This window comes from Heptranchias perlo, chromosome 2, assembly GCF_035084215.1.
Source record: "Heptranchias perlo isolate sHepPer1 chromosome 2, sHepPer1.hap1, whole genome shotgun sequence".
Taxonomy (NCBI): Eukaryota; Metazoa; Chordata; class Chondrichthyes; order Hexanchiformes; family Hexanchidae; genus Heptranchias; species Heptranchias perlo.
This window is the reverse complement of record NC_090326.1, coordinates 170,096,179-170,116,427: the sequence shown is the minus strand read 5'-3', so window position 1 is coordinate 170,116,427 and position 20,249 is coordinate 170,096,179. Positions and strand designations below refer to the sequence as shown.

At 48.2% G+C, this 20,249-nt stretch overlaps 1 protein-coding gene across 3 annotated transcripts in view; it reads left to right on the top strand.

Moving 5' to 3' along the window:
• LOC137300009 (tonsoku-like protein) overlaps positions 1-20,249 on the top strand; it is a 343,926-nt gene that overhangs the window by 311,378 nt on the left and 12,299 nt on the right. For all 3 annotated transcript variants that reach the window (XM_067969102.1, XM_067969095.1, XM_067969111.1), the window contains 6 exons: positions 7,154-7,272; positions 7,424-7,580; positions 8,162-8,240; positions 9,242-9,549; positions 12,496-12,661; positions 17,810-17,985. In XM_067969102.1, the coding sequence (XP_067825203.1) occupies positions 7,154-7,272; positions 7,424-7,580; positions 8,162-8,240; positions 9,242-9,549; positions 12,496-12,661; positions 17,810-17,985 (1,005 nt within the window). The remainder of the gene's footprint in view (positions 1-7,153; positions 7,273-7,423; positions 7,581-8,161; positions 8,241-9,241; positions 9,550-12,495; positions 12,662-17,809; positions 17,986-20,249) is intronic.

Genomic DNA, 20,249 nt, shown 5'->3' with positions numbered 1-20,249 from the left:
AGAGCAAGTATGTCTTTTCTTAAGTATGGAGACCAAAACTGTATGCAGTATTCCAGGTGCGGTCTCACCATTACCTTATATAACTGCAGCAATACCTCCCTGTTTTTATATTCTATCCCCCTAGCAATAAAAGCCAACATTCCGTTGGCCTTCTTGATCACCTGCTGCACCTGCATACCAACTTTTTGATTTTCTTGCACTAGGACCCCCAGATCCCTTTGTACTGCAGTACTTTCCAGTTTCTCGCCATTAAGATAATAACTTGCTCTCCGATTTTTCCTGCCATAGTGCATAACCTCACATTTTCCAATATTGTATCCAAAATCTGCCAAATCTCCGCCCACTCACCCACCCTGTCCATATCGGGTACGGTAGCATAATGGTTATGTTACTGGGCTAGTAATCCAGAGGCCTGGACTAAAATCCAGAGTCATGAGTTCAAATCCCGCCACGACAGCTGGCGAATTTAAATTCAATTAATTAAATAAAAATCTGGAATTAAAATACTGGTATCAGTAATGGTGGCCATGAAACTACCGGATTGTCGTAAAAACCCATCTGGTTCACAAATGTCCTTCAGGGAAGGAAACCTGCCGTCCTTACCCGGTCTGGCCTACATGTGACTCCAGACCCACAGCAATGTGGTTGATTCTTAATTGCCCTCTGAAATGGCCCAGCAAGCCACTCAGTTGTAAAATCTCGCTACGAAAAGTCACAATAAGAATAAAACCGGACGGACCACCCGGCATCGGACCACGAGGCACCGGACACGACAACGGCAAAACACCAAGCCCAGTCGACCCTGCAAGGTCCTCCTTACCAACATCTGGGGATTTGTGCCAAAATTGGAAGAGCTGTCCCACAGACTAGTCAAGCAACAGCCTGACATAGCCATACTCACAGAATCATACCTTTCAGCCAACGTCCCAGACTCTTCCATCACCATCCCTGGGTATGTCCTGTCCCACCGGCAGGACAGACCCACCAGAGGTGGCGGTACAGTGATATACAGTCAGGAGGGAGTGGCCCTGGGAGTCCTCAACATTGACTCTGGACCCCATGAAATCTCATGGCATCAGGTCAAACATGGGCAAGGAAACCTCCTGCTGATTACCACCTACTGCCCTCCCTCAGCTGATGAATCAGTCCTCCTCCATGTTGAACACCACTTGGAGGAAGCACTGAGGGTAGCAAGGGCACAAAATGTACTCTGGGTGGGGGACTTCAATGTCCATCACCAAGAGTGGCTCGGTAGCACCACTACTGACCGAGCTGGCCGAGTCCTGAAGGACATAGCTGCTAGACTGGGCCTGCGGCAGGTGGTGAGCGAACCAACACGAGGGAAAAACTTACTTGACCTCGTCCTCACCAATCTACCTGTCGCAAATGCATCTGTCCATGACAGTATTGGTAGGAGTGACCACCGCACAGTCCTCGTGGAGATGAAATCCCGTCTTCGCACTGAGGACACCATCCAACGTGTTGTGTGGCACTACCACCGTGCTAAATGGGATAGATTCAGAACAGATCTAGCAGCTCAAAACTGGGCATCCATGAGGCGCTGTGGGCCAGCAGCAGCAGAATTGTATTCCAGCACAATCTGTAACCTCATGGCCCGGCATATTCCTCACTCTACCATTACCAACAAGCCAGGGGATCAACCCTGGTTCAATGAGGAGTGTAGAAGAGCATGCCAGGAGCAGCACCAGGCGTACCTAAAAATGAGGTGCCAACCTGGTGAAGCTACAACTCAGGATTACATGCATGCTAAACAGCGGAAGCAACATGCTATAGACAGAGCTAAGCGATTCCACAACCAACGGATCAGATCAAAGCTCTGCAGTCCTGCCACATCCAGTCGTGAATGGTGGTGGACAATTAAACAACTAACGGGAGGAGGAGGCTCTGCAAACATTCCCATCCTCAATGATGGCGGAGTCCAGCACGTGAGTGCAAAAGACAAGGCTGAAGCGTTTGCAACCATCTTCAGCCAGAAGTGCCGAGTGGATGATCCATCTCAGCCTCCTCCCGATATCCCCACCATCACAGAAGCCAGTCTTCAGCCAATTCGATTCACTCCACGTGATATCAAGAAACGGCTGAGTGCACTGGATACAGCAAAGGCTATGGGCCCCGACAACATCCCAGCTGTAGTGCTGAAGACTTGTGCTCCAGAACTAGCCGCGCCTCTAGCCAAGCTGTTCCAGTACAGCTACAACACTGGCATCTACCCGACAATGTGGAAAATTGCCCAGGTATGTCCTGTCCAGAAAAAGCAGGACAAATCCAATCCGGCCAATTACCGCCCCATCAGTCCACTCTCAATCATCAGCAAAGTGATGGAAGGTGTCGTCGACAGTGCTATCAAGCGGCACTTACTCACCAATAACCTGCTCACCGATGCTCAGTTTGGGTTCCGCCAGGACCACTCGGCTCCAGACCTCATTACAGCCTTGGTCCAAACATGGACAAAAGAGCTGAATTCCAGAGGTGAGGTGAGAGTGACTGCCCTTGACATCAAGGCAGCATTTGACCAAGTGTGGCACCAAGGAGCCCTAGTAAAATTGAAGTCAATGGGAATCAGGGGGAAAACTCTCCAGTGGCTGGAGTCATACCTAGCACAAAGGAAGATGGTAGTGGTTGTTGGAGGCCAATCATCTCAGCCCCAGGACATTGCTGCAGGAGTTCCTCAGGGCCGTGTCCTAGGCCCAACGATCTTCAGCTGCTTCATCAATGACCTTCCCTCCATCATAAGGTCAGAAATGGGGATGTTCACTGATGACTGCACAGTGTTCAGTTCCATTCGCAACCCCTCAGATAATGAAGCAGTCCAAGCCTGCATGCAGCAAGACCTGGACAACATCCAGGCTTGGGCTGATAAGTGGCAAGTAACATTCGCGCCAGATAAGTGCCAGGCAATGACCATCTCCAACAAGAGAGAGTCTAACCACCTCCCCTTGACATTCAACGGCATTACCATCGCCGAATCCCCCACCATCAACATCCTGGGGGTCACCATTGACCAGAAACTTAACTGGACCAGCCATATAAATACTGTGGCTACGAGAGCAGGTCAAAGGCTGGGTATTCTGTGGCGAGTGACTCACCTCCTGACTCCCCAAAGCCTTTCCACCATCTACAAGGCACAAGTCAGGAGTGTGATGGAATACTCTCCACTTGCCTGGATGAGTGCAGCTCCAACAACACTCAAGAAGCTCGACACCATCCAAGATAAAGCAGCCCGCTTGATTGGCACCCCATCCACCACCCTAAACATTCACTCCCTTCACCACCGGCGCACTGTGGCTACAGTGTGCACCATCCACAGGATGCACTGCAGCAACTCGCCAAGGCTCCTTCGACAGCACCTCCCAAACCCGCGACCTCTACCACCTAGAAGGACAAGGGCAGCAGGCGCATGGGAACAACACCACCTGCACGTTCCCCTCCAAGTCACACACCATCCCGACTTGGAAATATATCGCCGTTCCTTCATTGTCGCTGGGTCAAAATCCTGGAACTCCCTTCCTAACAGCACTGTGGGAGAACCGTCACCACACGGACTGCAGCGGTTCAAGAAGGCGGCTCACCACCACCTTCTCGAGGGCAATTAGGGATGGGCAATAAATGCCGGCCTTGCCAGCGACGCCCACATCCCGTGAACGAATAATAAAAAAAATATATATATCCCCTTGTAGGTTTTTTATGTCCTCCTCACTCTCTACTTTCCCTCCCATCTTTGTATCATCTGCAAACTTTGATATGTTACACTCGGTCCCCTCCTCCAAATCGTTAATATAGATTGTAAAGAGTTGGGGACCCAGCACCGACCCCTGTGGAACACCACTGGCTACAGGTTGCCAGTCCGAGAATGAACCATTTATCCCAACTCTCTGCTTCCTGTTAGATAACCAATCCTCCACCCATGCCAGAATATTACCCCCAATCCAGTGATTCTTTATCTTAAGTAATAATCTTTTATGTGGCACCTTGTCGAATGCCTTCTGGAAGTCCAAATACACTATGTCCACTGGTTCCCCTTTATCCACCCTATACGTTATATCCTCAAAGAACTCAAGCAAATTTGTCAGACATGACTTCCCCTTGCAAGAATAGCATCTGAGGAGCGTGCCCAGTAGGTCACAGCGTCTACCCTCATTTCAGGCCACGAAGGTTCTGTGATTCAGGGCAGTGACAAATCAGCAGACTGATTTACACCTGTCCGATTTACACCCGTCCGATTTACACCCCCGTCCGATTTACTCCCCCGTCCGATTTACACCCCTGTCCGATTTACTCCCCTGTCCGATTTACACCCTGTCCGATTTACACCCTGTCCGATTTACTCCCCTGTCCGATTTACACCTGTCCAATTTACTCCCCTGTCCGATTTACACCCTGTCCGATTTACACCCGTCCGATTTACACCCTGTCCGATTTACACCCCCGTCCGATTTACTCCCGTCAGATTTACAGCCTGTCCGATTTACACCCCGTCCGATTTACTCCCCTGTCCGATTTACACCAGTCTGATTTACACCCGTCCGATTTACTCCCCTGTCAGATTTACAGCCTGTCCGATTTACACCCAGTCCGATTTACTCCCCTGCCCGATTTACACCGCCCGATTTACACCCGTCCGATTTACACCCTCCCAGATTTACACCCTGTCCGATTTACACCCGTCTGATTTACACCCGTCCGATTTACACCCTCCCAGATTTACACCCTGCCCGATTTACACCCACCCGATTTACACCCGTCCGATTTACACCCTCCCAGATTTACACCCGCCCGATTTACACCCGCCTTATTTTCTTTTCCAATGGGCGGAGTATAAAACAGGCGGCTGATTCGCGGTCGCCCGAGATAAGTTTCACCCACAATGTGTCACAGAATGGCAAAGTGTAAGTGTGCGAGGATGGGTCGCTTCCCCTGACGATTCCTTCCAGCTCGGTCCGGGAACACCTCGATTTTAAAATTCTCATCCTTGTTTTCAAATCCCTCCATGGCCTCACCCCCTCCCTATCTCTGTAACCTCCTCCAGCCCTACAACCCTCCGAGATCTCTGCCCTCCTCCAATTCTGGCCTCTTGCGTATCCCCGATTTTAATCGCTCCACCATTGGCGGCCGTGCCTTCAGCCACCTGGGCCCTAAACTCTGGAATTCCCTCCCTAAACCTCTCCGCCTCTCTCTCCTCCTTTAAGACGCTCCTTAAATCCTACCACTTTGACCAAGTATTTGGTCACCTGTCCTAATATCTCCTTATGTGCATTGAGAGTGTCAAGGGTTACGGAACCAAGGTGGGTCGGTGGAGATATCGATCAGCCTTGATCCAATTGAATGGTGGAACAGGCTCGAGGGGCTGAATCCCTCCCTCCTTTTCCTATGTGACTCGGTGTCGTATTTTGTCTGATTTGCACCCTGTGAAGCCCCGAGGCGCTTAATAAATGCAAGTTGTTGTTATCGGAGGGGACACCGTGCACAAATGACGATCCGGATTCTTTCCCCTCAGTCTGGTTCAGTAAAAACTGAAGTCGAATACATTTTAAAGTTCAACACAACTTTAATAGCAGGTCTTAGTCTGTAGCTTCAATTCAGATTCCTGAGAGAATCCGAACGATTCTAACAGAATAAGGAGACAAAGACAAAGACAAAAACTCATACCTTTATACAGATTGATAGGGGTTGGAACATCATTAACACAAGAGTCAACACCAATCATAAGCCGGGCATAGGTTGCCATGCGAGGTTACATTATTTCCGGCCAATCATAGATAATCCATGTGCTGATCATGCTGCTATTAGACATCAAAGGGGATACTTCCTCACCTTCCAATTTGGAATGTTCTTCCCTGTTCCTTCTGTTCCTTATCTCCCAACCTGGAATGTCTTTCAACTTTGGCTAAGCTCGTTCCCTATATTGATCTGCCATAAACATGGAGACATTCAGACCAGTCCTTGAATCACATCAAAGACTCTACATTGATAAGACCATGCAAACCTGCTGACTACGCAAACATATGGCCCAGCAGGAGGCCAGGCCACCTGCACCAATCTCAGTTACTAACTAATTAACCCTTTCTATCCATTTTGCATTCTGCTTCTTTGCCACGTAGGCATCTTAATATTTTACCGAAAACTGACCACGTAGGGATTCTCACAAGGAGTGCGGACCCAGGCGCCTCTTGTGTGCTGCCAGGTTGCTGATGGCAGACTGAGTTTGGAAGAGGCCTGGGAAGGTGGCACCATCGTTCTAGGACTGGAAGATGGGACGTGACACCGGATAGGAGAAAGGCCAGGAATGCCAAAATAGGTGTTTCCGATCTTCTCTCTTCCCCCCACATCCTGAAGTCGCTTGCTAACTCTTGCTAGTCCAACAGGAACCAGCCACCCTCTGGTGTCACGGCTAAGCGGCCATTGCTTATTGTGGACTGAGGCGGGCGGCTGTTCGACTGTGGGGGGCATCGCCGCCCACCTTGATTCTGGCCCTCGACCATTCCATAGACCAGGGGGCCTTGAGACCAATTGTAGCCTCCCTACCACCAGCACAGGCCAGACCAGCACAGACCAGACCAGACCAGCACAGGCCAGACCAGCACAGACCAGGCCAGACCAGCACAGGCCAGACCAGCACAGACCAGACCAGACCAGCACAGGCCAGACCAGCACAGACCAGACCAGCACAGACCAGGCCAGACCAGCACAGGCCAGACCAGCACAGACCAGGCCAGACCAGCACAGGCCAGACCAGCACAGACCAGGCTAGACCAGCACAGGCCAGACCAGCACAGGCCAGACCAGCACAGACCAGACCAGCACAGGCCAGACCAGACCAGCACAGGCCAGACCAGACCAGCACAGGCCAGACCAGACCAGACCAGCACAGGCCAGACCAGCACAGACCAGGCCAGACCAGCACAGGCCAGACCAGCACAGGCCAGACCAGACCAGCACAGGCCAGACCAGCACAGACCAGACCAGGGATCAAACCTTGGGATCTTCCTGATCCAACGCTGGGCAGTGCATCCACCCACTGAGCCATCCGGGCACCTACGCAATCCAATGTAAAAACCAACCAACCAGCAAAAATGGAGCATTTTTTTTTCCTTTGTCTTGAAATATAACAAAGTCCTTTTCCTTTTGTTCGCAGCCCAGCGTTCAACGCACAGCAGCATCCTCTTCCTCCCCCTCCTCCTCAGCTCTGCCTTCTCCGATTCGAGTGAGGGTCCAGGTCAAAGACAAGCTCTTCCTCATTCCTGTTCCTCACAGGTGGGTGGATGTGTCTGTCTGTCACTGCTCAGGGCTTTTAACTGACCCCTGACTGGAGGATTGAACCCTGCCGTTCAGTTTGAACGAGTGTGGAAATTGAAGAGTTAAGGGAGGACGTCGCGCAGTCTCTGAGCTCTGTGTTTGGTTTCAGTGAGTCCGACGCGTGCAGCGTCTCCTGGCTGGCGGACGAGGCCGCGGGAAGGTATGAGCAGCTGTGCGGCCCGAGACCACGGTTGTCCCTGAGCAGCCACGGAGCGCTCCTCTCTCCACGAGACCTGATTGTCCACGTTCTCCAGAGTAACGAGGAGGTGAGTCCCCGGGGCCTCTGCCTCTTCATTCACCACTTCTTTCTTTCATCCACCCCCCTCCCCAAGGAGCTGATTCGTATCGGGGAGGGAGGGAGGGAGGGAGGGAGCGTGGGTGGAAGGGAGGGAGGGAGGACAGGCAGAAGGGAGGGAGGACAGAAGGGCGGAAGGAAGGGAGGGAGGGAGGGAGGGTGGAAGGGAGGTAAAGAGGGCGAAAGGGAGGGAGGGAGGAAGAACTTGTGAAAGAAAGAAAGAAAGAAGACAGAAAGAATTTGCATTTCTTTGGCGCCTTTCACGACCTCCGGACGCCCCAAAGCGTTTTACAGTCAATGAAGTAGTTTTTGGAGTGTAGTCACTGTTGTAATGTAGGAATTACTGGAAATTAGATGAGATTGCAATCCTAAAGTGGGAGATTGTGTTCCTGGACATCGGTCTCCCACTGAATGCGGGAGGACTGACAGTCCCAGATTTACAGAGCCCGTGCGCTGTGTGTTTTAAAGGGATGCAGCATCTCCTGTTATGAATGGGGTTTCCTGTTCCATTAGGAGATGAACATATTGAAGGGTCTGTTGGATGTTTTTCAGGTCCTGGGTGAGGTACAGTCATGGGACCTGCCCCCACTCTCAGAGAGATACAAGGAGGCCTGTCACAACCTGGAACTGGGTAAGGACATCGACTCCGAATACACAGGAATAATACGAGTGTGTTACACACAGGATAACACAGGGTGAGGAGTGTGTTACACACAGGATAACACAGGGTGAGGAGTGTGTTACACACAGGATAACACAGGGTGGGGAGTGTGTTACACACAGGATAACACAGGGTGAGGAGTGTGTTACACACAGGATAACACAGGGTGGGGAGTGTGTTACACACAGGATAACACAGGGTGGGGCGTGTGTTACACACAGGATAACACAGGGTGGGGAGTGTGTTACACACAGGATAACACAAGGTGAGGAGTGTGTTACACACAGGATAACACAGGGTGGGGCGTGTGTTACACACAGGATAACACAGGGTGGTGAGTGTGTTACACACAGGATAACACAGGGTGGTGAGTGTGTTACACACAGGATAACACAGGGTGGTGAGTGTGTTACACACAGGATAACACAGGGTGGGGCGTGTGTTACACACAGGATAACACAGGGTGAGGAGTGTGTTACACACAGGATAACACAGGGTGGGGCGTGTGTTACACACAGGATAACACAGGGTGAGGAGTGACTACAGTGTGTACGATCTACAGGATGTACTACAGCAAATCACCAAAGTTACCTCAACAGCAACTCCCTCCCAAACCCGTGACCTCTACCACCTAGAAGGACAAGGGCAGCAGGCGCATGGGAACAACACCACCTGCACGTTCCCCTCCAAGTCACACACCACCCCGACTTGGAAATATATCGCCGTTCCTTCATCGTCGCTGGGTCAAAATCCTGGAACTCCCTTCCTAACAGCACTGTGGGAGAACCTTCACCACACGGACTGCAGCGGTTCAAGGAGGCGGCTCACCACCACCTTCTCAAGGGCAATTAGGGATGGGCAATAAATGCCGGCCTCGCCAGCGACGCCCACATTCCAAGAATGAAGTTTTAAAAAGACAGGACAGTGCAGATTGATGCTATAACCGTGCCATTGTGTTTGATTTTCCTCAGCTAAGGACCCTTCCATCTCAAAGATCCTCCAACTACAGGAGAAAGGACCGGTGATCGATTTATCCGCACTCTCCTTGAACAAGGAGCAGATGACCCCCATCCTGCAGGCGCTCAAGCTACAGACCGCCACCAGCGAGCTCCGCCTCTCCACCAACCGCCTTGGCGATGCCGCCATGGACGAACTGCTGGCCAGCCTGGCGACCATGCCCAACCTGACCCTGCTCGACCTCTCCTCCAATCAGATCACACACGAAGGCCTGGAGAAGCTGTGCGACCTCTTGAGACTCTCCGGGGAATCCCCCTTTCAGGTTTGAGTAGTGACCGATAATTGGATCATAACTGGTGCCCACATAGGAACAGGAGGAGGCCATTCAGCCCATCGAGTCTGTTCCCCCATTCAATCAGATCAGGGCTGATCTGGACCTCAGCTCCATTTTCCCGCCTTTGCTCCATGTCCCTCGATACCCAACAAAAATCCAAGGATCTCAGTTTTAAAAGCTTCAATTGACCCCCAGTATCCACAGCCATTTGGGGGAGAGAGTTCCAGATTTCCACTCCCCTTTGTGTGAAGAAGTGCTTCCTGATTTCACCCCTGAACGGCCGAGCTCTAATTTTAAGGTTCTGACCCCTTGTTCTGGACTCTCCCAACCAGAGGAAATAGTCTGTCCACCTTATCAAATCCCTCTATCGGGTCAAACACCTCAGGATGCACTCCAGCAACTCGCCAAGGCTTCTTCGACAGCAAAGGCTATGGGCCCCGACAACATCCCGGCTGTAGTGCTGAAGACTTGTGCTCCAGAACTAGCTGCGCCTCTAGCCAAGCTGTTTCAGTACAGCTACAACACTGGCATCCACCCGACAATGTGGAAAATTGCCCAGGTATGTCCTGTCCACAAAAAGCAGGACAAATCCAATCCGGCCAATTACCGCCCCATCAGTCTACTCTCAATCATCAGCAAAGTGATGGAAGGTGTCGTCGACAGTGCTATCAAGCGGCACTTACTCACCAATAACCTGCTCACCGATGCTCAGTTTGGGTTCCGCCAGGACCACTCGGCTCCAGACCTCATTACAGCCTTGGTCCAAACATGGACAAAAGAGCTGAATTCCAGAGGTGAGGTGAGAGTGACTGCCCTTGACATCAAGGCAGCATTTGACCGAGTGTGGCACCAAGGAGCCCGAGTAAAATTGAAGTCAATGGGAATCGGGGAGAAAACTCTCCAGTGGCTGGAGTCATACCTAGCACAAAGGAAGATGGTAGTGGTTGTTGGAGGCCAATCATCTCAGCCCCAGGGCATTGCTGCAGGAGTTCCTCAGGGCAGTGTCCTAGGCCCAACCATCTTCAGCTGCTTCATCAATGACCTTCCCTCCATCATAAGGTCAGAAATGGGGATGTTCGCTGATGACTGCACAGTGTTCAGTTCCATTCGCAACCCCTCAGATAATGAAGCAGTCCAAGCCTGCATGCAGCAAGACCTGGACAACATCCAGGCTTGGGCTGATAAGTGGCAAGTAACATTCGCGCCAGATAAGTGCCAGGCAATGACCATCTCCAACAAGAGAGAGTCTAACCACCTCCCCTTGACATTCAACGGCATTACCATCGCCGAATCCCCCACCATCAACATCCTGGGGGTCACCATTGACCAGAAACTTAACTGGACCAGCCATATAAATACTGTGGCTACGAGAGCAGGTCAGAGGCTGGGTATTCTGTGGCGAGTGACTCACCTCCTGACTCCCCAAAGCCTTTCCACCATCTACAAGGCACAAGTCAGGAGTGTGATGGAATACTCTCCACTTGCCTGGATGAGTGCAGCTCCAACAACACTCAAGAAGCTCGACACCATCCAAGATAAAGCAGCCCGCTTGATTGGCACCCCATCCACCACCCTAAACATTCACTCCCTTCACCACCGGCGCACTGTGGCTGCAGTGTGTACCATCCACAGGATGCACTGCAGCAACTCGCCAAGGCTTCTTCGACAGCACCTCCCAAACCCGCAATCTCTACCACCTAGAAGGACAAGGGCAGCAGGCGCATGGGAACAACACCACCTGCACGTTCCCCTCCAAGTCACACACCATCCCGACTTGGAAATATATCGCCGTTCCTTCATCATCGCTGGGTCAAAATCCTGGAACTCCCTTCCTAACAGCACTGTGGGAGAACTGTCACCACACAGACTGCAGCGGTTCAAGAAGGCAGCTCACCACCACCTTCTCAAGGGCAATTAGGGATGGGCAATAAATGCCGGCCTCGCCAGCGACGCCCACATCCCATGAACGAATAAAAAAAAACTGTCTAAATTCCAGGGAATACAAACCAAGTTTGTGCAGCTCACATTTCCCATACCCTGATTGGATATGTGCCCATTAAATCTCAGGAAGTCTGTGAGAATATCAGAGATTCACTCTTTCCTCTCCAAGTGGGTTGAACTTAATAGTGAGGCCTGAAAGGTCCCGATTTCCCTCCGGCTGCCCCCCCCTGCGTGTGTCACTGCCACGACTAATCGTCACTTTTACTCACACCAGCTATTTATTTCCCGTTTTTTTTTTAAACTTGAGTTTTATTTATTCTCGGGATGTGGGCGTCACTGGCCAGGCCGGCATTTATTGCCCGTCTCCAGTTGCCCCCTGAGAAGGTGGCGATGGGCCTTCTTGAACCGCTGGTAGCAGTTTTGATACAACTGTGTGGCTCGCTTCAGAGGGCAGTTAAGAGTCAACCACGTCGGTGTGGGACTGGAGTCACATATAGGCCCGGACCGGGTAAGGACGGCAGGTTTCCTTCCCGAAAGGACATTAGTGAACCAGTTGGGTTTTTCCGACAATCCGACAGCTTCACGGTCACTTTTACTGCGACCAGATTTTTATTTCTAGTTTTTGATTAAACTGAATTCAAATTCTCAAACTGCCACAGTGGGATTTGAACACCCGTTCTCTGGATCACTGGTCCAGTAACAGAACAACCACCGTACCTGCAAAAGGCTTGTTTCCACATTGTAACTTCTGTGTATTAGAAGACGAGGTAAATCAGGAAACAATGTATAGATGACACCAGGCTTGGGTTTTTAATGCCTGTAGGAAGGGGGTTCCTGAGTTTTGGGGGCCGAGGAGTGAGTTAGAGAAGGAGTCGGCCTTGATTTCAACGCAGTGCAGCTGCAGGGAGCAGGAAGAGTGCAGAGGACTTTTTAATAGTTTAATATTAAAAGAGTTGGATGCATGTATTCTCGAATGTTTGTTTTGTGTTTCAGAGCCTGGAGGAGTTGAACCTGAGCCTCAATCCCTTGGGCAGCAGCAGCTCTCAGTTCATTGCCTCGCTCATCAAATCCTGCCCCGTACTGAGCACGCTCAAACTCCAGGCCTGCGGGCTCACGGCCAAGTTCCTGCAGCATTTCGCACTGAGCTGTAGGTTGAAAGGTAAAAGAAAGAAAGGACTTGCATTTATATAGAGCCTTGCCCGACCTTGGGACCTCCCAACGTGTTTCACAGCCAGGATTAGAACAAGGGGACGCGGGTTCAAACCAGTGAAAGGTAATTTTAGGACTGGTATCAGGAGATTCATAATCACACGGAGTGAGCGGCATGTGAAATAAATAGAGGTGTGAAGGCAAAACACCCTCAAATAAATCTAGTATTGTGTAATGAGACGGGGTTAATTACTAATCATATAGTTCAGGATCCTCTGGGGAAGAGTGATCATAATATGATAGAATTTCATATTGAGTTTGAGAGTGATGTATTAACTTCAAAACTAGGGTCTTAAATTTAAACAAAGCCAATTATGTACATATGAGGGGGTTTGTTGGCTAAGGTAGATTGGGAAATTAGATTAAAAGATATGACTGCAGATAAGCAATGGCGAACATTTAATAATTCATAATTCTAAACGAATATACATTCCCTTGAATAAAAACTCCAGGGGAAAAGTGACCCACCCATGGCTAACTCGAGAAATTAAGGATAGTATTAGATTAAAAGAGGCTTACAATGTTGCCAAAAAGAGTAGTAAGCCTGAGGATTGGGAGGGTTTTAGAAATCAGCAAAGGATGACCAAGAAATTGATAAATAGGGAGAAAATAGAATATGAGAGTAAACTAGCAAGAAATATAAAAACAGATTGTAAGAGCTTCTACAAGTATGTGAAAAGGAAGAGACAAGCGAAAGTAAAAGTGGGTCCCTTAGAGGCCGAGACAGGGAATTTATAACGGGGAATATAGAAATAGCAGAGACGTTAAACAAATATTTTGTATCTGCCTTCACAGTAGACGACATGAAAGCATACAATAGTGGGGAACCAAGGGTCTAATGAGAGTGAGGAACTTAAAGTAATTAGTGTAAAGAAAAAGTACTGGGGAAATTAATGGGACCAAAAGCCGATAAATCCCCTGGACCAGATGGCCTACATCCAAATGTTCTAAAAGAAGTGGTTGCAGGGATAGTGGATGCATTGGTTGTGATATTCCAAAATTCCCTAGATTCTAGAACGGTCCCAGTGGATTGGAAGGTAGCAAATGTTACCCCGCTATTCAAGAAGGGAGGGAGAGAGAAAACAGGGAACTACAGGCCAGTTAGCCTGACATCGGTCGTCAGGAAAATGCTGGAATCCATTATTAAGGAAGTGGTAACAGGGCACTTAGAAAATCATAATATGATTAGGCAGAGTCAACATGGTTTTATGAAAAGGAAATCGTGTTTGACAAATTTATTAGAATTTTTTGAGGGTGTAATTAAGGGGGAACCAGTGGATGTCGTATATTTGGATTTTCAAAAGGCATTCGATAAGGAGCCACATAAAAGGTTGTTCCACAAGATAATGGTTCATGGGGGTTTGGGGGTAATATATTAGCATGGATAGAGGATTGGTTAAAGGACAGAAAACAGAGAGTAGGGATAAACGGGTCATTCTCAGGTTGTCAGGCTGTAACTAGTGGGGTGCCTCAAGGATCAGTGCTCAGGCCTCAGCTATTTACAATCTATATTAATGACTTAGATGAGGGGACCGAGTGTAATGTATCCAAGTTTGCTGACGATATAAAGCTAGGTGGGAAAGTAAGCTGCGAGGGGGACACAAAGAGTCTGCAAAGGGATATAGACAGGTTAAGTGAGTGGGCAAGAAGGTGGCAGATGGAGTATAATGTGGGGAAATGTGAGGTTATTCACTTTGGTAGGAAGAATAAAAAAGCAAAATATTTTTTAAATGGTGAGAGACTAAGAAATGTTAATATTCAGAGAGATTTGGGTGTCCTTGTATACAAATCACAGAAAGTTAACATACAGGAACAGCAAGCAATTAGGAAAGCAAATGGTATGTTAGCCTTTATTGCAAGGGGGTTGGAACATAAGAGTAAGGAGGTCTTGCTGCAATTGTACAGGCCTTTGGTGAGACCTCACCTGGAGTACTGTGGACAGTTTTGGTCTCCTTATCTAAGGAAGGAGATACTTGCCTTAAGGCGGTACAACAAAGGTTCACTAGATTAATTCCTGGGATGAGAGGGTTGTCCTATGAGGAGAGATTGTGTAGAATGGGCCGATACTCTCTGGAGTTTAGGAGAATGAGACCTGGCTCAAAAAAGGGCAGGATTGGGTACTAAATATTCCTGGATATAAAGTGTTCAGGAAAGATAGGGAAGGAAAGAAAGGAGGGGGGGGTGGCAGTATTGATGAAGGAGAATATTGCAGTGCTGGAGAGAGAGGATGTCCTGGAGGGGTCAAGGACAGAATCTATTTGGTTCGAGTTAAGAAATAAAACAGGTGCCATTACACTACTGGGTGTATTCTATAGGCCACCAACTAGTGGGAAGGAGATAGAGGAGAAAATTTGCAGGGAAATTACAGAGAGGTGCAAGAGCCATAGAGTAGTGATAACAGGGAATTTCAACTATCCTAATATAGACTGGGATAGTAATAATCAGGGACAAAGAGGGGGAGGAATTTTTGGTGTGTTCAGGAGAACTTTCTCGACCAGTACATTTCCGGCCCAATGAGGAAGGAGGAATTGCTGGATTTGGTTCTGGGGAATGAGGCAGGCCAAGTGGATCAAGTGTCAGTGGGAGAGCATTTAGGGAACAGTGATCATAGTATCATAAGGTTTAGAATAGCTATGGAAAAGGATATGGTAGACTCTAAAGTAAAAATACTCAATTGGAGGAGGGCCAATTTCAGTGGGATGAGAACAGATCTAGCCCGGGTAAATTGGAATCATAGATTGGCAGGAAAAACTGTAATTGAACAGTGGGCGGCCTTTAAAGAGGAGATGGTTCAGGTACAGTCTAGGTACATTCCCACAAGGGAGAAAGGTAGGGCAACTGAAGCCAGAGCTCCCTGGATGACAAAAGAGATAGAGAGTAAGATGAAGCTGAAAAAAGGGGCGTACGACAGATGTCAGGTTGATAACACAAGTGAGAACCAGGCTGAATATAGAAAGTTCAGAGGGGAAGTGAAAAAGGAAATAAGAGGTGCAAAGAGAGAGTATGAGAATAGACTGGCGGCCAACATAAAAGGGAATCCAAAAGTCTTCTACAGGCATGTAAACAATAAGCGGGTAGTAAGAGGAGGGGTGGGGCTGAACAGGGACCAAAAAGGACATCTACATGTGGAGGCAGAGGGCATGGCTGAGGTACTAAATGAGTACTTTGCATCTGTCTTTACCAAGGAAGATGCTGCCAGAGTCTCAGTAAAGGAAGATGTAGTTGAGATACTGGATGGGCTAAAAATTGAGAAAGAGGAGGTACTAGAAAGGCTCGCTGTACTTAAAGTAGATAAGTCACCCAGTCCAGATGGGATGCATCCTAGGTTACTGAGGGAAGTAAGGGTGGAAATTGCGGAGGTACTGGCCATAATCTTCCAAACATCCTTAGATACAGGGGTGGTGCCAGAGGACTGGAGAATTGCAAATGTTACACCCTTGTTCAAAAAAAGGGTGTAAGGATAAACCCAGCAACTACAGGCCAGTCAGTTTAACCTCAGTGGTGGGGAAACTTTTAGAAACGATAATCCGGGACAGAATTAACAGTCACCTGGCCAAGTGTGGATTAATTAAGGAAAGGCAAATCGTGTTTAACTAATTTGATAGAGTTTTTTGATGAGGGAACAGAGAGGGTAGATGAGGGCAATGCGGTTGATGTGGTGTATATGGACTTTCAAAAGGTATTTGATAAAGTGCCGCATAATAGGTTTATCATCAAAGTTGAAGCCCATGGAATAAAGGGGGCAGTGGCAGCATTGATACAGAATTAGCTAAATGACGGGAAACAGAGAGTAGTGGTGAACGGTTGTTTTTCGGACTGGAGGGAGGTGTACAGTGGTGTTCCCCAGGGGTCGGTGCTGGGACCACTGCTTTTCTTGATATATATTAATGACTTGGACTTGGGTGTACAGGGCACAATTTCCAAATTTGCAGATGACACAAAATTTGGAAGTTTTGAAACGTATAAGATTCTGAGGGGGCTTGACAGGGTAGATGCTGAGAGGTTGTTTCCCCTGGTTGGAGAGTCTAGAACCAGGGGGCATAGTCTCAGGATAAGGGGTCAGCCATTTAGGACCGAGATGAGGAAAAATTTCTTCACTCAGAGGGCTGTGAATCTTTGGAATTCTCTCCCCCAGAGGGCTGTGGATGCTCAGTCATTGAGTATATTCAAGACTGATGTGGAGATGCCGGTGATGGACTGGGGTTGACAATTGTAAACAATTTTACAACACCAAGTTATAGTCCAGCAATTTTATTTTAAATTCACAAGCTTTCGGAGGCTTCCTCCTTCCTCAGGTAAACGTTCACCTGACGAAGGAGGAAGCCTCCGAAAGCTTGTGAATTTAAAATAAAATTGCTGGACTATAACTTGGTGTTGTAAAATTGTTTACAATATTCAAGACTGAGATCGATAGATTTTTGGACTCTCGGGGAATCAAGGGATATGGGGATCGGGCGGGAAAGTGGAGTTGAGGTCGAAGATCAGCCATGATCTGATTGAATGGCGGAGCAGGCTCGAGGGGCCGAATGGCCTGCTCCTGCTCCTATCTCTCATATTCTTATGAAACAATTGGATGCTGTAATGGGGAGCACTTTAAGATCTCTCGGGATGGATGAATGAAGATGGGCAGAATGGCCTTCCTCTTCCATAACTAACTTGTGACCTTGTGACACAGAGTGTCGGTTTAACATCACATCAAAAAGTGCAGCATTCGCTCAGTACCACACTGGGTGTGTCGGCCTGGATTATGTGCAGGAGTCTCGAGAGTGGGTCTCGAGCCCACAACCTTGTGAATCAGAGGTGACGAGTGCAAGCCACTGAACCACACTGCCATGATGGTGAGACTGAGGTAAAAGGGAGTGTGGCTTTCAGTTTTGAACGTGTATATAGCATCAGGTGATTGGTAATATTGTCACCAGAAAGATCTAGTTATATTTTAATATCTTAGGGATTAACGGTTAGTTATTCAAGATTATTTTCTGCTGGAAGTTACAGAACAGTCAGGTGAGAGTGAAATAATGACCTATGTGAGGTGTGCACTGGTCAATCACCTGTTGGTCTACTCATGCACTCAGCACTCACCTCTTTATTCACTCAGGATCCACGCACCTGAAGACTTTGATCCTATCCCACAACGCCCTGGGCTTGAAAGGGGTACAGCTTCTTCTGAAGAATCTCCCCCATGATGTCCTTTCTCGTCTGGAGATCTCGTCAGTCCTTGGTAGCCAAGAGGACAAGCCCTTGGTGGAACTCGTCGTGAAGTACCTCTCACAGGTCAGTACGAAATGGACGCTTGATGTCGGGGAGAATCTTTGCTCAGGCGTTACCCAGAGGGCAACTTCAGGTGCAGTTGGGCCATCTTTCTCCCAGTTTCTTCCCTGTTTGTGGATCACTGTTTCTCCAAACCACAGAAAGAAGCATCACACTGGCCTTTAGAGTGCCTCAACCACCTACATACCGTTGGAGGACCCCCCAGGGTGGGGGAGAAGGATGCTGCTGTTGTCCTACTCTTTGCCCAGTGGCTACTCTCTCGCTAAATGTGACTGCCTCAGTTACATGGGATTCTAGTGCATGAGGTTGAGATGGGCAGAGCCTACACTAAGACCCCTAAACACATCTGGGAAAATCACACAGCTGTCTCCTAACTGAAGAAAGTTCTTGTTTTTGGAATGAATTTACCACATAGATCAGAAACTGTCGTGTGAACTGAGCATCTGATGATAATTATAAGTATTGTAGTGGTTATGTTACTGGACGAATAATCCAGAGAACAGGAGTTCAAATCCCTCCGTGGCAGTTTGAGAATTTGAATTCAGTTTAGAAAAGAATCCGCTATCAGTAAAAGTGACTCTAAAGCTGTCGGATTGTCGTAAAAACCCAATGTCCTTTAGGGAAGGAAACCTGCCGTCCTTACCCGGTCTGGGCCTATATGTGACTCCAGTCCCACACCAACGCGGTTGACTCTTAGCTGCCCTCTGAAGTGACCGAGCAAGTCGCTCACGGACTGTAGCGTTTCAAGGAGGCGGCTCACCACCACCTTCTCAGGGCAACAAGGAATGGGCAATAAATGCCGGCCTCGCCAGCGACGCCCACACCCCGAGAATTAATAAAAAAGCAATCTGATGATTTTCTAGTGAATTGGTCCAGACCTCGGCAAGTATCATTCTGTACTTTCTGTGTACTTCCTGCTTTAGATCTGGAGGGAGGAGGATTGGATTCATCCTTTAGGGCAAAGTTTTATATGGGTAGAATCTGTTTATATCTGTTATTTTAGGACCAGCCAGTTAAGGTCGATTTTATCCCAACACTTGTCATTGCAATGGGACAAAGAAAAATCAGCGATGAAAATATCCAACTGGAAGAGAGCCAATACCAGTGATTTGAGAAGGGATCGAGCACAGGTGGACTGGAAACAAAGACTTGCCAAGAAAACAGTAAATGAGCAATAGCAGGCCTTCAGTGTGGAGATAGTTCAGATACAAACCAACCACATTCCTATAAAGAGGAAAGATGGGTCATTCAAAGTTAGAGCTCCCTGGATGACAAAGGAAATAGAGGTTAAAATAAAACAGAAAAAAAGAGGTTTATGACAAATGTCAGGTACAGAATACAGTAGAAAACCAGGCAGAATACAGAGAGTGCAAGGAGAAATTGAAAAAAGGACATAAGAAGGAGAAAGAGAGAGTATGAGAAAAGATTAGTGGATAACATGAAAGGGAACACAAAAATCTTTAATAAACATGTAAAAAGTAAAAGGATAGTTAAAGGGATGGTGGGGTCAATTAGGGACAAAAAAGGAAATCTTGTGGAGGCAGAGGGCATGAGTGAGGTACTGAATGAGGACTTTGCATCTGTCTTCACAAAAGAAGAGGATGAAGTTAATATCACAGTAGAGGAGGAGGGAGCAGAGATATTGGATAGGATAAAAATAGATAGAAAGGAGGTGCTAAATAGATTGACATCACTCAAAGTTAACAAGTCACCCGGTCCAGATGGGATGTATCCTAGGTTGCTGAGGGAAGGTAGGGTGAAGATAGCAGAAGCTTTGACCACAATCTTTCAATCCTCCTTGGATATGGGAGTGGTGCCAGAGGACTGGAGGATTGCAAGTACTACACCCCTGTTAAAAAAAGGGGAGAGGGATAAACCAGGTAACTGTAGGCCAGTCAATCTGACGCCTGTGGTGGGAAAACCACTAGAGACCATTATCAAGAAGAAAATTAATTCTCACTTGGAGAAGCATGAGTAAATAAGGGTCAGCCAGCACGGATTTATTAAAGGCAAATCGTGTCTGACTAACCCGATTGGGTTATTTGATGAAGTGACAGAGAGGGTTGATGAAGCTAGTGCAGGAGATGTTGCATGCATGGACTTTCGAAAGACATTTGATAAAGTGCCACATAAGAGACTTATTCCAAAAATAGAAGCACATGGGATCAAAGGGATGGTGGTAACTTGGGTACATAATTAGCTACGGGATAGGAGGCAGAGAGTAGTGTTGAAGGGATGTTTTTGTGACTGGAGAGAAGTATGCAGTG